Source organism: Electrona antarctica (genome assembly GCF_951216825.1).
Source record: "Electrona antarctica genome assembly, chromosome: 18".
Classification (NCBI taxonomy): Eukaryota; Metazoa; Chordata; class Actinopteri; order Myctophiformes; family Myctophidae; genus Electrona; species Electrona antarctica.
This window is the reverse complement of record NC_136799.1, coordinates 15,775,704-15,791,006: the sequence shown is the minus strand read 5'-3', so window position 1 is coordinate 15,791,006 and position 15,303 is coordinate 15,775,704. Positions and strand designations below refer to the sequence as shown.

The following is a 15,303-nucleotide window of genomic DNA, read 5'->3' as shown; positions in this document are numbered from 1 at the left end:
CCATTACTGTATATACATACTGCATGTGTCTGGTGGCAGCCTAGTGCAGAGGCTGTTGCTTATCAAGCTGTGCTGTACACCATAATGAGGCAGAACGGCAGCGTAATAAATCTATCTACTGTATATATATATATATATATTGTGTGTGTGTGTGTGCGCGCACGTGTGCGTGCATGTGCGCACGTGCAAAGGGTTCAGTTGAAATTACAGTGTTAGTCAAATTGGCACATATTGTCTGCTACTAACAAAGCAGTAACGCAGTATGTAAATGCCATACTCTGCAAGGGGTTCACAGATGTGAAACAGAGCCAAGTGAAGGCTTGCAGCTCTGCATGTTTGATGTTCATCAATGTCAACGTAAAGCGTCAATCAGACTACGATTAGAAGCATGACATGCAGCATTAAATACATACAAGCGTAGGAAGATATGAGAATTATGACAGTCAATCAGCATTACGGATTGTACTGTAGTACAAGGACATCTGTGATCATTTAACAGGTCTGGAATAGCAGTAATTCAGTCGTCCAGTTGACTCGCTAGAATATAACGTTTGGTATCCTCCATGACAGAACTGCTGTATGAACATTTAATCAGCACATATTTAAGGCTCGAGCTAATGAAATACATTGAAGGTAAGTGCTGATCTAAGCATGACTTGACCTCAGTCCAGTCAAACTGGCAACAATACGAGTGAATGATTCAAATATTTATTTTAGTGAAAAATCACATAGTGATTACAACATAGCCTAAATTGTTTATCATCCAGACCACATGTAGTTTCTGTCAAGGAAGATCCAGGACATTAAACTCTCCAATTTACAGTAATAACCATATTAACCCTGGCGTCCCTATTTTAGGCATGTGGAAATGATCCCAAAAACAATAGCCTAGGTCATTTGCTTAATAATTTATAATCCATCGTATACCAGTGTTGCGTGGCAAAAAAAAGCCCATCTGCAAACTCGCAAGGTGTTATGAGCTTGTACATTGGCATTTTTCACCTTCTGACACCGCCATGCGTGTGGTTAAATAGCAACACACTCTCATATCTTGGTTTCTCACATTTACACAAACTGTGGACTGCTCCCTCAGTGGGTGTGATAGTTACATCTATACGACTATATCACTAACGTGTGTATCCTTTTTTTCCTCGAGTGCTGTGTAGAGCTGAATTGAAGTAACCGTATGTTGTATGAGGAGGGCTGTGTAGAGCTGAATTGAAGTAACCGTATGTTGTATGAGGAGGGCTGTGTACTGTACTCACCCCGTTCCACTCCACGCTCATACTCACTTCCTCCCCTCCGTCTGGGCCGCTCTCGTACTTCACCGTGTCGGAGAGAGTCAGGCTCTCGCGGCTGTGCTGCTTTTCGCGCGCCTCCGGCTCGCTCAGGACCTCCGCCACGCGCTGCTTGTGCACGTTGTCCAGTCCCTGCGTGGTGTCATCATTCACGGCGGGCGGTGCAGGGCATCACACACGTGCAGATACAGGGACATGCACAGACACAGACACACACAGTATACAACAGACAGGAATAAGCACCAGTTCTGTTCAATACAAGAGAGCAGGCCATCGGCCTGCTGCTTGTGCACTGTGCCCAGACCCTAACACACACAAATACACGTCGCATACACACACACGTAGACAGACAATGTACAGTAGATCGCAATGAGTACCAATTAAAGTAACCTGAAAATTGAAATAAGATAAACCTTTATTAAATTCACTGTACATTTCAATGTACAGTGAATGTATGAATAGATATAATATGCATCTAGTCATACTATTCGAGTAGTAATTAGTAATACATGTTTCCACTGCGAGCAAAAAAAATGCAAAACCAAACTGACGATACACACACACACACACACACACACACACACACACACACACACACCCTTGACTGTAAGGGACAGACATCTGTGGCTCTTAGGAGGTCGTAGTAGATGATATAAAACCCAATCGGTCCTTAAGGCATAGTAGTGGTCCATAATAATAATATTCACTAGCATTCCACTTCTGAGAGTAACAGTCTGGAAAGCAGGACCAGTCAGTAATGGATTAATTAAACCTGGAACAGTGGTGCACGCACGCACGCACGCACGCGCACGCACGCACGCACGCACACAGTTTCCTATGACCCTGGCTGAAGAATCAATTATTCAGGAAGGGAAAAATACGGCCAAGGGGCTGGACATACGACTGTAAGACGTAGTAGTCTGAGAATCTCATATTCACTAAATGTACCTGGCTGGAATGATACAGAGACCTGGAGACTCAATACTACATCAAAATGAGGTTAATATAATATTATAAGAACCCCACAACGATCATTTATCAGCTTGTGTTTCAGTTCCAATTGTGTCTGGTCAGCTCAGTTCCTCTCCTGATTGGATAATATTGGTATCCCGACCTGAAAATGTATATTCTATTTACTAAAGGACTAGCTAGAGAGACAGGGATACCCATGTTACTGAACCAAAACCCTATAGCAAAGAGTGCTATGGGAATATAGAGCTATTTAACACTTATGTAAACAAATAAATATAAATTAAAGCACCTTTAAGCTGTCTAATTAAACAGCAGTTACAGTTGGGCCAGTTAGGTGGTACATTGCAAACCACTATCATCTCACTCATCTGATCCGACACATTAATTCAAATGGCATTCTCAATTAGTCATATACAGGTGCACAGTGAAAACAACCCTCTCTGTCCATCCCTTTCACTTCAACATGAACAAGCAGGCAACATTCACCACCAAACCCCGACTAGGAATCCTGTGGTAAGACCAGTCGGTCTGCCCAGTGACCACACCTGTTTTCTGGAACGCATGGCAGCTTCCTCTAGTGTCTCCGCCGCTTCAAACTTGCCCTGCCGCCTATAGAGGGCGCCAAGGTTCTTCAGGGTGGTGGTTACGGTGGGGCTGGAACAGCAGAGGACAAGTGAAGTCAATATAATGCAGGAATGGTCAAATCCTAACTCTGAGAGTGTACAGATGGAACCTTACCGCTCCATTTGGTTCCATTTGTACAATCTGAGGTAAAATGAGTTAAATGAACACTGAGGATTATACTGTGTAGGATAATTAATTATCAGAAAAGGAGACCTGTCAATTAATAGTATATATATACAGCAATAACAGGGGCGTCCATGTTTTTAATCAAACCGAACATCAGATATTTTCAATACACGTCGTATGTTGTACAGATGGGTTGGTTGGATGAATGAACTAATGCCTGAACACATTCAGTCATTTATGGATATTAGCTGACTGGCCAACAGACCACGATGACCAGGGGTGCTGGAAGTTCATATTATAATATTAGATGAGGACATAAAACAGGAGGACATTAAGGACATTCTATTACTGTATAACAAGTAGTCATCTTTAAAAAAAATGAAATACCGGTAGTCCTAAACAAAATAGGAGTTGTGAAATAAACAAAATGTCACCAGTGATTTGCAGCCAGGCCTGAGGAGAGATATTGTAATACATACCAAACAACATGGGAGAAGGAATAATCATACTAGATTAAATTAGGTTATTGCCTACTGCCACACTAGCAGAACCAGTGAATTGCTTTGAAATTGGCTTGAGGATATCTTAAACAAGATCAAATAATAACACCAAAACAACACACGCTGTAATGGAATGAAGATGTAATAAATATTGTGTTATTAGATGAAAACGCTCACCTGTCTACTTTACAGGCCTTGTACCAGCCTCCATACTCTCCAAAAGGTGACCCATCCTTCTGTTTTCCCTGTTGGACAAGCAGCATCATTACAAACATGACTAATCCTCCCTTTTTTCTCTTCCAATTCCATTTCTTGTCAATCTTTTGTAATTCTGCTGTCTCTAATGACTAATGAGTTGAGACCAACCAAGTCAAATGGCCTTGTTTGGTGCAAATGAAAAAGACCAATAAAGACCTTCTGATTGAGGTAAGAAATTAACACAAATTTCTCCACTTAAATCCAGCCGAGGACCCAGTTTATGCAATGACTCGGGCACAAGGAGAAAGCAAATGAGTCCATTTCAAGCTGTGAGAAGTTTAATACCATCAAAGATGACATGAAAGGGTATTTAGTTGAGGGATTATAGCCGGGTCATGATTCCCTTTCCACAAGTCAAACTAACCCCATAAGCCTTTTAAAAACTGTGACCGTGAACCGACTGCTAGCCAGGAGAGAAGGGTACTTGACTCGCTGCATCAGCAGCACTGATGCTGGTAATAAGAGCAGAGATCTGCTAATCTAAGGCTTTAGAGATGTCTAACACTGTTTTATATCAGTTGATATGGTGACTGCTGAGAATAATATACACTTCATTTTCTCAGGATTACGACCTTGACCAGAATGACATTGGGTCTGGGATATTAAGTTGGCAGGTTTGTTTTGGAGGATCATAACAGCCAAATGTTTGGATGGATCAATTGAACAGACTCAGTTTTGTAAAGTGTTATGCAAATAAAGTTATGAAATCATCACTTGTGCCAAACAGTGCTAACTGTGAAGGTAGTCCAAGCTGAGCAAAGCACCCAATTCCAGTCTCTGTACCCACCATCCTGCTCCACTATAATATATTTTAATAGGCATTCATGTGTAATGTGCATTCACCTTGCTCTGCTCCTCTCTCTCTTCAGCATGCATCCAGATTGGTTTGTTCTCATCTGAAAGAGAGAGGGACAGGGAGAGACAGGGAGGGTGTGAGAGAGATACCAAGGGAGTTGGTTTTCACACATTAACATGCACAGCCAAATTGATAGTGAAATACTGCTTCTTTTAATAACCATATTCTATTCAACAATATGCAATTATGTGCATATTGTTGAATACAATTACAGTATTAGATTCATGATTTTCTGTGACAGTAACATCCTCCCACTTAGCCCCCCAGCATTTCCCTCCTTGCTCATAAAAAAACTAAATAAATAAATTATATTGCTTAGCCCTCTATAACAAAGATAGAAATTATACAGTATGAGTCAAGTCTGCTGGTACCAGAGAGCATCTGTAACAAACAGAGGTTTGGATAAATCTTTGATTAACTAGCTCACTAGTTCTCAAAGAGCTCACTGGTTCTAGTGGGTCCCCAGCTAAATAATTTGAAACTAGAAAAAGTGCCCCTCGGGGAACAGGTCTCCACCAGGGCAGGTCAGGTTGTGGCCTCCTGGTGGCGCTATAATAGGCCAATGTGAAAAGGGTACCATTTCTTCATACGCCTTTGATGGCAATTGGATGATTTGAGGCATTTTGTTCCAAAAATGTGTTTTGCAAAAATCAACCTGTTGGTGGCGCTATAACAGGCCAATGTAAAAAGGGTAGGATATATTCCTCAGCCTAGTAAGAAAATGTGTGAAAGATTTCACGTAAATTGCACGCTGCGTTCATGATTTGAGGCTTTTGTTGAAAACGGGGCAATCTTGCAAACTGTGAAAGCCAATTATAGCCAATTAGGATGGAATATGAAATATCGGACAGATCCGACTTGCGCACATGACCATAGAGATACTGTGTAACGATTTGTGAGATTTTTGGACAGAATCTGGAGGAGTAATATCCAAAAATGTGTTTTACAAAAGTCGGCCTCCTGGTGGCGCTATAAAAGGCAGATGCGGAAAATGCAGGTCAAAGGTTTGTCCTTGGCCTCTAGGGAGTGTGCATGCAACGTTTCACGCAGATCGGTGCAGTTTTAGGTAAAACATGTGAAAAGCTGCCTCATGGTGGCGCTATAACAGGCCGTTCTGGAAAATGTGGGGCAGAGGTTCATCGTTGGCATCCAGGGAGTGTGTGTGCAAAGTTTGGCATCGACCGGGTTAACGGTGCCGGAGATTAGCTGGTAACAGACGGACGGAAGGACGGACGGACACACACACACACACACGGACACACGGACGGAGTGCAAAACATACTCTCTCCCCATGCCTTCGGCCTGGTGGAGACAATGAAGGTCCACGGCCGGATGGATGGATGGATAGATGGATAGATGGATATGGCGTCCTTGGCATGGAAATGTTTGATAATCACTGATCGAGCTAAACTAGTTAAAATGGATCATATGATGTCAGGCTTAGCCTCGAACTGGAAGATGATGAATTTATTGCATTTAATGCATCATTCCACCATTTATTTGACAAAATGATACCCAGTTCACTCTAACCTGTCAGAACCTGCCTAACAGAGCAGGGTAGTCACTCACTGCTGATCAAATGAAAAAATATGAAACAAATTTGACCTTTTCACAAGTCAGTAACTGCAAGAAAACGGTCAATGCCAAGGTGTTGAATATTAGCAAATGTACAAATCTGGAGACACCTAAACAGACCAGAGTGCTGCAGGTAGCATGTCGAGCATAATAATTGTGCAAGCTAGCAAACAGGCCATCAACATAAAGGTCACAGAGGCTGCATAGGCCTGGTCTGCACCAGGTGGCAAATCCTGAATCAATCTTGGCTGGTTCAAAGAGTTCATTGTTACAAATTTATGCTAGAGGCAAAGACATTCTGCGGAACTGTTTTTCCAAAGTACAAATCTCATAATGATAGTCTGCCAAAGAACTGACAGCTTGAAGCGCAAAAGGTCACTTTTGTTTATAAGACCATCTCCTCCTCTACAGACTATGTAGTGAGCAAAGTGAAAACTGTGCACTGTACATCAACCTGCAGTGGGCCTAGGAATGCATGTTTACAACTTCCTCACATAATCCACAGCTTGTGTGTAAGTGGGTGTTTTAGTGTGTGCTTTTCTAAGAGTGGGTATTTTGTCTGTTTGTGTGTGTGTGTGTGTGTGTGTGTGTGTGTGTGTGTAAAAGCGGGAATTTTATGTGGATGTATGTGAGAATGAGTATCTTGTCTGTGCTGTACTGTATGTGTGTGTGAGCGTGGCATTTTGTGTGTGGAGCAGATGGTATTAGGAGTTGAGAGAGGACCACTGAGGACAAGGACAGCCCACTCACTCGGTGTATGCATGTTTGTGTGTGTTTGTGTGTGTGTGTGTGTGTGTGTGTGTGTGTGTGTGTGTGTGTGTGTGTGTGTGTGTGTGTGTGTGTGTGTCTTACCGTCTACAGAGCCAAACTCCCTCTCATGTGCGCGGGTCAGTATCTCTTTGTACAGAGTCTCTGCCTGTTTGAACTTCCCCTGCTTCAGGTAACACGACGCCTGGCAGAACAACACAGCAGCATTTAACCACTTAAGCCCCATTAAAAAAAAAAGATTGCTGTAATTTTTCGTGACATGCTGTGAGCTTGTACATTTTTCAACATTTTCACTTTTAACATGCCTAAAACAGTGGCGTCAGGTTGAGAGCGAGGCCATTCATCAACTTACATTCATTTCAAGTACAGCATGGCACCAATGTGGGCCTACAGTACATGTATAGATTATACACCTGCTTTGACCTTATTTTCAGAGGGGTTACCTAATCATCTACTTGTGTTGTGGTTTACAAAATGTATAGCCCTATACATGCTAATGCTACCATACTGAGATAAAGTGTGTTTGGTACAAAGAGTCTGTAGTATTTTATTAATTTTGTATCCCATGGTGAGACCCAAAGAAAGTGTCCACCTTGTGTGGCCCTTACATTTTTGATTGTTCTCCATATACTATATTCTCTTCTCCATTCTATTCATACAGTAGGTGCTGTAGTTCAACAGATAGATAAGATAGAATCTTGTATTGTACTCTGTTCTTAATGTCCTTGCATACACTACTGCTGAAGTATTTTTAACTGCTTAAGGCAAAACATCTCATTTATAATACTTTCAGAAATGTACTGTGCAGTGCTTTATAATAACTGCCACTATTTATCTTCACAGTAAAATCCTCAGTGTTCATTTGTCCAATTTGTAACTCAGAGTGTGTGATTTTAGAGACACTAGTCTGCACCCATTCTATAATGTCAGTACAAAATGAGCCACCCACTGGCAACTGCAGCCACTTAAGCCACTTAAGTAAAGCCCTCATAAACATGAGAATGAAAAAAACAAGTCTGCCATGTGGTGAGGAACTTTTAAGACTCGAGAGAGCAGAACGGAAGACAACATGGCTGATTTAAGCAGCACAACCTTATCCATTCAAACAAAATGAAGAGACTGAAAGTGACCAGTTGTGCGGCAATCTAATCAATGCTCTGGATTGTAACAGCTTGACCGCTCTCTAGTACAATACATTTGTTCAAGCATCTACTTGACCCACTTGACTGTGTCGGATAACCCGAGCCACAGAGGTGGCTGGTAGTAACGTTGTGCTACACTTTTCAGAAAGACAGGTAGCTAAGGCTTGCTAGCATCTGTTTACTGTTTTTGGAGTCACTCAAGTATCTTGGAGGTAGCTGCATCAGCGGTTTCTGGCGTAGAGGCACAGGAGTTTTCCTGGCAGGTGAAGTAGCATTTTTCCTGCACCATTAATGGTTCTTGCCCTTTGGTTCATCCAGAATGACACTGACCCATTTCCCGGTGGCACAGTGGGTGCCACCCACGAAGGCCACAAAAAAGAAAATGCAGAAGACCAGACTTAACATACCTAACAAACTGACTCCAAAACAGGGTTGTTATACCTAAAATAATAAAACGCCTCCAACACCACTGTCCTGCACACCTCCCCAGAGGGACCAGCTAAACCCTCACTCCCCTCCCTCTCAGAGACCAGAAGCCTACACTTTATTGTAGGAAAAGGGCAAGATTTTTACAAGCCATAAGAGCAGATGGAATTGCTGTCAAGACAAAGGCTCTCTCCAGAGTGTGTATGGGGATAGTGGCTGTATGTACATTCAACTCGGCAAGGTGTGACTGCTTAAAATCAGCCATCAGCCACACCACAAACACTGCTACTGTTTAATTACTGCATCACTGCAATTATATATTGTCCACTGTTGAGTTTCATTCAATGCATGATGTTATGCAAATAACAGATTTTTTAGAAGTGTCACTCACTACCAGTATTAGCATTGTGTAATAGCAAGAGTAATATAAAACAAAACCACTTATATACTTATTGGAATGAAAGTCGCATGCCAGGAAACTAGGGCCACTATGTTTAAAGTGGTTTTAAATGCCATTCTCTACCATATAACTTGCTTGTGCTATTAGTGGATCTCGACATGTGCCTCCTCCTCACCAGGTTGTTTTTGGTCTTGGCCACGTTGGGGTCGTCAGGGCCCAGTTTGGTCTGGTAGATCTCCAGGGCTCTCCTGTAGTAATATTCCACCTCCTCATACTTGCCCTGGTTCTGACACAGCAAGGCCAGGTTGTTCAGCTGCTTGGCTACATCAGGGTGGTCCTTCCCCAACACCTGAGGTAGAAGGAAGGAAGGAAGAGTTATTAGAGTGGGAGGGTAACAGGCTGGTTTAAAACAATATGGCTACCAGTACCAGTGTTTAGTGGTAGACATTGGGTTGAAACAACATCCACATAAAAACAAAACGGATGTTGGGACACTGCCTAACAAAGACAATTGTTGAATGTATGTTAAACTCAGACGGCAAAAACACTTTCCCTTAGCCACTTACAGTACAGCAAACTTTGTAAACGTGGTCGTCGTTGTACTACACTGGCAGAATACGGAATATAAATGATTCAACATATAGGCCTAGGCTATTGGTGAGAATTTGAATGAGAAAAAGAGATGTGCTACTTTTCTGCAAATAATTTGTAAAAATGTCACCTATAATTGCATAGGTATACCAAGTTGAAAGTGGTTAAAATGACCTTACAGCAACATATTCATCCCTGCACCAATCCCACCAACAGCACAGGTATTTTTAGCACAGACTGCCCCAGCGGATATTGAACCCCTGACACCATCAACGGGAAGGGTACCATCATGTGCTACCCACTGACCTACACAGAATGACCGCTTTTGACCTGTGCCAGAGGTTTGGACTATTGACCTGCCAGATTAAATTATTACATCTCAACAAACAAACGCAGAGGCATAGGTCTGGTAATCTGATCTCACAGGAAAAGGGGCATGTGGCAACACGTTCCACTGAAAGGACTTGTAGCCTGCCACTTTGTTGCTGCTAATGTGAACACATCATTAGTGACACACATCTGTAGTAGGGCAGCCCCGTTTGGAACCTCACCCTCCGCTGTTAGCTCCGAGAAGAGAAGAGGTTCCGTGTATCCCTGCATAGGTTGAAATGGCTAGAGCCCGTCCAACTGCAGTGTAGAAAACCCTTTTCGCAGTATCGTATCCAAAAAGTAAAGAGAGCTACAGATGTTAGAATTTTTAGTGAAAAGTAAAAATTTGAGCGGGGTGAAACAACGCTTAAATCAGGCTTAAGTAGCTTAGTCAAGGCAAGTCAACCCCCGTCCACATGTGCGTACTGCATGTGGACGCAAGCTTGCATTGGGAAAACATGACACTGGATGACTTCATAAGCCATGTAAGCAGTTGTTTCAACCCGCTTCAAACTTTTTACTTTAGGCACATATCCTGACACGGAACCTCTTCTCGGAGCTAATAGCGAACATAATCCAACAGCTGGCTGTCAAAAGCAGGAATAGATTACCATATGCCCCACAGAAAGCCGCTGGTATTGTATTGGTACTGATCTTGGTTTATTGATGGGAAAGATGCTCCAGAAGTCACAGCTGCTGAGTTTTTCCTCTTACAAAATAAAAGATGAAAAGCATCTGCACAGTGCACACAGATGTTTTATTTTTTTATTCTTATTTCTTCGAGTGTAGGATTGAATGTACAACATTCAGGTTAAGCCTGGTTTAGAACTTTGGATGAATCGTGCATTAAAAACTGTATGGAGAAGTATTATATAGCAGCAACTTGCTGGCAGAGGATTTATGAATTCACTGAAAAGGTGTCTCTAAGTTCAGCAGAATTTGGAAAAAAACCTGGAAGATGACATGACACCTTAAACACCTTCCATATCCCTTCTCCACAAAAATGTACAAAAAAAGCCACCGCTCATCTACCGATAGATGTAGTTGATGTGCTGGAGTCACAAAGGTACAGAAATGAAAAATCACACCTGTGTGAAGTGAGGGGCGCTCTTATCATCATACATCATCATGATGTAAAATACAAACTATGCCTACTTGCTCAGACACTAGGACGTAAAACCTCCATTCATTGTCAATGGGAATTTAATGTTTGTTAAGATGAAAATCTACACTAATAGCTGAATATAGGAGGCATAATCAAAATACGGTTTTGATTATGACTGAAGAAGGTCAACAGACCGAAAGCTCGCAATAAATGCCTGATTGTGCACAGATGAGAGTGTGCGGAGCCTCACTTAATTTTTTTCCATCTCCACACAGTAAAATCCTCAGTGTTAAAAGATGCATTGAAAAGTCAGTGTACAAATGGAACCAAATGGAATAGACTTGTAAGGGTCGATTTGATACAGAGGATTTTATTGTGCACCCCGGATCAACTCTGCACCTACAAGCTTAGAAATAAGAGCTTGCTATAAAAAGACCAAACTCTGGGGAGAAAAATCCTCATGATTCAGCGACTGTGGGTCTTCATCCCCCGATCCCTCCTCGCCTGTCAGCAAAGAGCTTGGTGGCAAATCTTTCAGCTTATGCAAGAACTTAAGGAGCATAAAGTACAAAACCGCCTCAGCTAAACCAGAGTTCACAGCTCATTCTCACAGGAGTGACAGTAGGAAAAAAGAGACAGAGGTGGGTGGCTAGAATAAGCCACCCACCCCAGAGTGACAAATAAAGGATTAATAAAAAGAGACATTTCTCCACTTCTAGGACTGCTGAGCAGAGCAGTTTTATATGGACAAGCCAAAATAATGAATCCTCCTTAAAATCCTCCAAAGTCAGACATCTTCCATGAACAATGACGGGAGTTACTTGGACAGTGATGGGAATGGGGTACTGGGGCCTCAGGACACAACTTGTCAAGTTATAACAATGGAAATAAGAAATTAAGTGGTTTCCTTCGCTGTTGCTTGGTTCTGCTCTCCTGGACTGTACAGGCCAGAACAACAGAGGAACTAGGTAAAGATATGGCTCAAAATGTAATTTACCTTCTCTCTGATCTCCAGAGCTCTCTTGCACAGTGGCTCAGCTTCCTTGTACTTCCCTCTCTTCCCATACAGTACAGCCAGGTTGTTCAGAGTGGCAGCCACCTGGAGAACACACACACACACACACACACACACACACACACACACACACACACACACACACACACACACACACACACACACACACACACACACACACACACACACACACACACACACACACACACACACACACACACACACACACACACACACACACACACACACACACACACACACACACACACACACACACACACACACACACAGGAGTTAGTAATTATAGAAGGCTTGCTCAAGCCCAGAGTGCAATCATCATCACCCATGTATTGCAGTGCAGTGTGTGTGCTGCATGCGTGTGTGTGTGTGCAGTGTTTGTGACCACAGAACCACACGACACCACAGCTGTGCCACTGATCTGGTGAACGAGTAAAAGAGGAATCAGGGGGTGATTCTGTGTGTGCGTGTAGAAAAGATAATTTGATACCAATCAGTGGGGGTGACACATATCCACCGCATCCAAGAGTGTGAGGGGGACAGAGAGAGAGAGAGAGAGAGAGAGAGAGAGGAGGGGGGAGACAGAGAGAGACGGAGAGTAGGAGGGGGGGACAGGAGATTTCAAAATTTGATAAACCATTTCAAACATCAAAGAAAGTGTGACTCATCACCGATCATGAATTGGTGGCATTGTGTCAAAGAAAGCAGGAATTCATGATCATAAAATCAAAGACGGGGAAAAGAAAATCACTTCCTCACAGAGAGAAAGGCCTGGTGATAGGATAGGGGGTAGGGAGGGGGAGGAGCCTAACCTCAGCTCCACCCAAAAGGAAGTGATGAGGGTCCAGGGGGCGGAGACACAGGCCTGTCAGAGTTAAAACAGTTAAATCCAACTATGTCCCTGACAATCTGGACACCAGATGATTGAACCCAGAGGTCCCTGACATTTTTCATACCAAGTCCCATATCCGAGTTGGACAGATGGGCAGCAGAGGGGTTTGGGAGGGCATGGTTGCGTGGGCCGGGGGCCCGCCCCGGTCGACGACTGAAATAATCAAGAGATCGACCAGGAAGAACATAATATGACATAACATAAGAAGTTAAGAACATATAATTATTAACCGACAACATATATAATTTTATACTTGCTCAATGGGGATATTTTATACTGAGAGATTATACCACTTTGACCATTGACGGAGTGGTGGTCTTTTTGTCAGGTGAAACCTGACATACAACAGGCCCGTTTTTATTAGCGACCTAGTCATGATTGACTGCCCCCTAAGCCAATGGTATAGCCTGAAACGCCGCCTAAGCCAATGGGAGTCTGCACCACTCGTGTAGCCAATCACGTAGTAGCGACCTAGTCATGACTCATGATTGGCCGCCTCCTAAGCCCTGCCCCGCACAAGTCTGGCAACACCGCACCGCAGCCACTGACTCTAGACCGCACCGCAGCTCGAAGCGACAACAGCTGCTAATGTTATGTGCTAGTTCTGCATGGACAGCAGGAAAGACAACAAAACACAGTTACTGAACCACGAACCAACTACGTTGGAAACGAACGCAAACAACGGCCGTGAGGTTGTGACGAAACATACGCGTTACAAAAATAATAATAATAATAATAATATGGGGGGGAAACAACGGAGACGCTTGTTTCAATTCAATTCAATTGTAACTATGTCATAATTTCTTGTTTTCCTTTACACGCAATCTCTTTGCCAAAAATAGCCAATTTAGAAGCTTGCATGTCAGAATAGGGACACTAGGGTTCATGTGGTGAAGTTTCATGTAATACACATAAGAAGTGCTTACTGCTGGGTGGTCTCTTCCCAGAGTCTTCTCTCTGATGGCCAGAGCATCGTTCAGTAGGTTGGCTGCCTCCTTGTATTTGTTCTGGTCCCTGAGACACACACAGACATACACTTCATATAGTACACCTGGACACACGTTATCAAACACACTCCAGCATGGATGGAATATGGAACAAAACCCTGAAACCTTTTTTTTTTTTTATCAAAATATTGTAATGTCGTAATATTGTTCTTACAGTATCAGTTACAATGTTTCACATCATTTACACAAGTACCTAAAATACCGGATCTAAAAGCTGGGTGTGAGCTTGTAGGTCAGCTATTTTAGCCGTATGACAATGTATAGTATGTATATGCTTAAATGGTTAATAGTCTAGGTGACAGTGTTTTTAAATTGACTGTGTGGAGAAGGGGACAGTGGGGCCAAGCTTTAGATTATTTTCACATATTATAATCCACTTTTAGACATTGTTACAGCCATAGCAAAAATGTACCTTAAACTTAATAAATATTACCAGAAAAACATTAGAAGACAATATGGACACATTTCAGTCCAGTGCCCAAATATCTATGAATTACATGATTATTGCATATAATATGTTAAATGTTTTGTTGTAAAACAACTTCCTGTCTGTACCTGTAGACCAGGGCCAGAATATTCAACATAGTGGCCACATCTGGGTGGTCATGCCCCGAAGTCTTCTCCAGGTCCTCCAGGGCCTGTTTACAGAGGGGCACAGCCACCTCGTAGCGGCCCTGGGATGCGTACTGGATCACCAGGTTGTGGAGGGTCCTGAGGCGGGCTGGGATCTCATAGCCTCCCTGCTGGGCCATGGCGGCAGCAGCACTGCCGTGAGGCTGTTGGACTGTAGAGAGTAGACAAGAGAGAGACAGGCTTTTATTTATTTTGTAAGATATTTTTTATGGCTTTTTTGGGGTACAGTAATGCGACAGGAAAGGGGGAGAGCGATGGGGGGGAAGACACGCGGCAAAGGCCAACGGGCTCTGGACTCGAACCCACGGCACGCGGTCAGGCCGGATTGCCGGCCTAGGTGCCTGGACCGCTCAGCCGTGGCCCAGGCCGAGAGAGACGGGCTTAACCACGAGTGATTCTCGACCTTTTGTATTTGAAGGATCATTTTCGGTTGTATCAGTCACCTGGCAACCTAGAACCATTCATTTTTTTTAAACATCTGTTTATTATGATTTTTTTGTATACAGGCATTTCAGTAATTACAGTTACAGATTGGTCAAAAAAATAGCAGAAACATATAAACAAAACAAGACTTACAATAAAAAGAGACAAAACATAACCGTCAAAGAAAAAGACAAAAACAATAAAATAATAACCGACATGGCTGATGACTACACCGCACTCTGAGGACAGAAACATCACAACACAATCTAAAAAACATTTACAGTAATTAGATGACATTACGGGGC

At 42.8% G+C, this 15,303-nt stretch overlaps 1 protein-coding gene across 4 annotated transcripts in view; it reads right to left on the bottom strand.

The window, feature by feature from the left end:
* The window catches only part of klc1a (kinesin light chain 1a), a 54,460-nt gene that overhangs the window by 15,804 nt on the left and 23,353 nt on the right, over nucleotides 1-15,303 (bottom strand). For 2 of the 4 annotated variants that reach the window (XM_079527344.1, XM_079527346.1), the window contains exons 5-13: nucleotides 14,498-14,726; nucleotides 13,862-13,949; nucleotides 12,008-12,109; nucleotides 9,121-9,294; nucleotides 7,062-7,161; nucleotides 4,622-4,674; nucleotides 3,698-3,765; nucleotides 2,816-2,924; nucleotides 1,266-1,430 (exon numbers count right to left, since the gene is read on the bottom strand). In XM_079527344.1, the coding sequence (XP_079383470.1) occupies nucleotides 1,266-1,430; nucleotides 2,816-2,924; nucleotides 3,698-3,765; nucleotides 4,622-4,674; nucleotides 7,062-7,161; nucleotides 9,121-9,294; nucleotides 12,008-12,109; nucleotides 13,862-13,949; nucleotides 14,498-14,726 (1,088 nt within the window). The remainder of the gene's footprint in view (nucleotides 1-1,265; nucleotides 1,431-2,815; nucleotides 2,925-3,697; nucleotides 3,766-4,621; nucleotides 4,675-7,061; nucleotides 7,162-9,120; nucleotides 9,295-12,007; nucleotides 12,110-13,861; nucleotides 13,950-14,497; nucleotides 14,727-15,303) is intronic. The other 2 variants (XM_079527345.1, XM_079527347.1) reach the window with 1 other exon arrangement.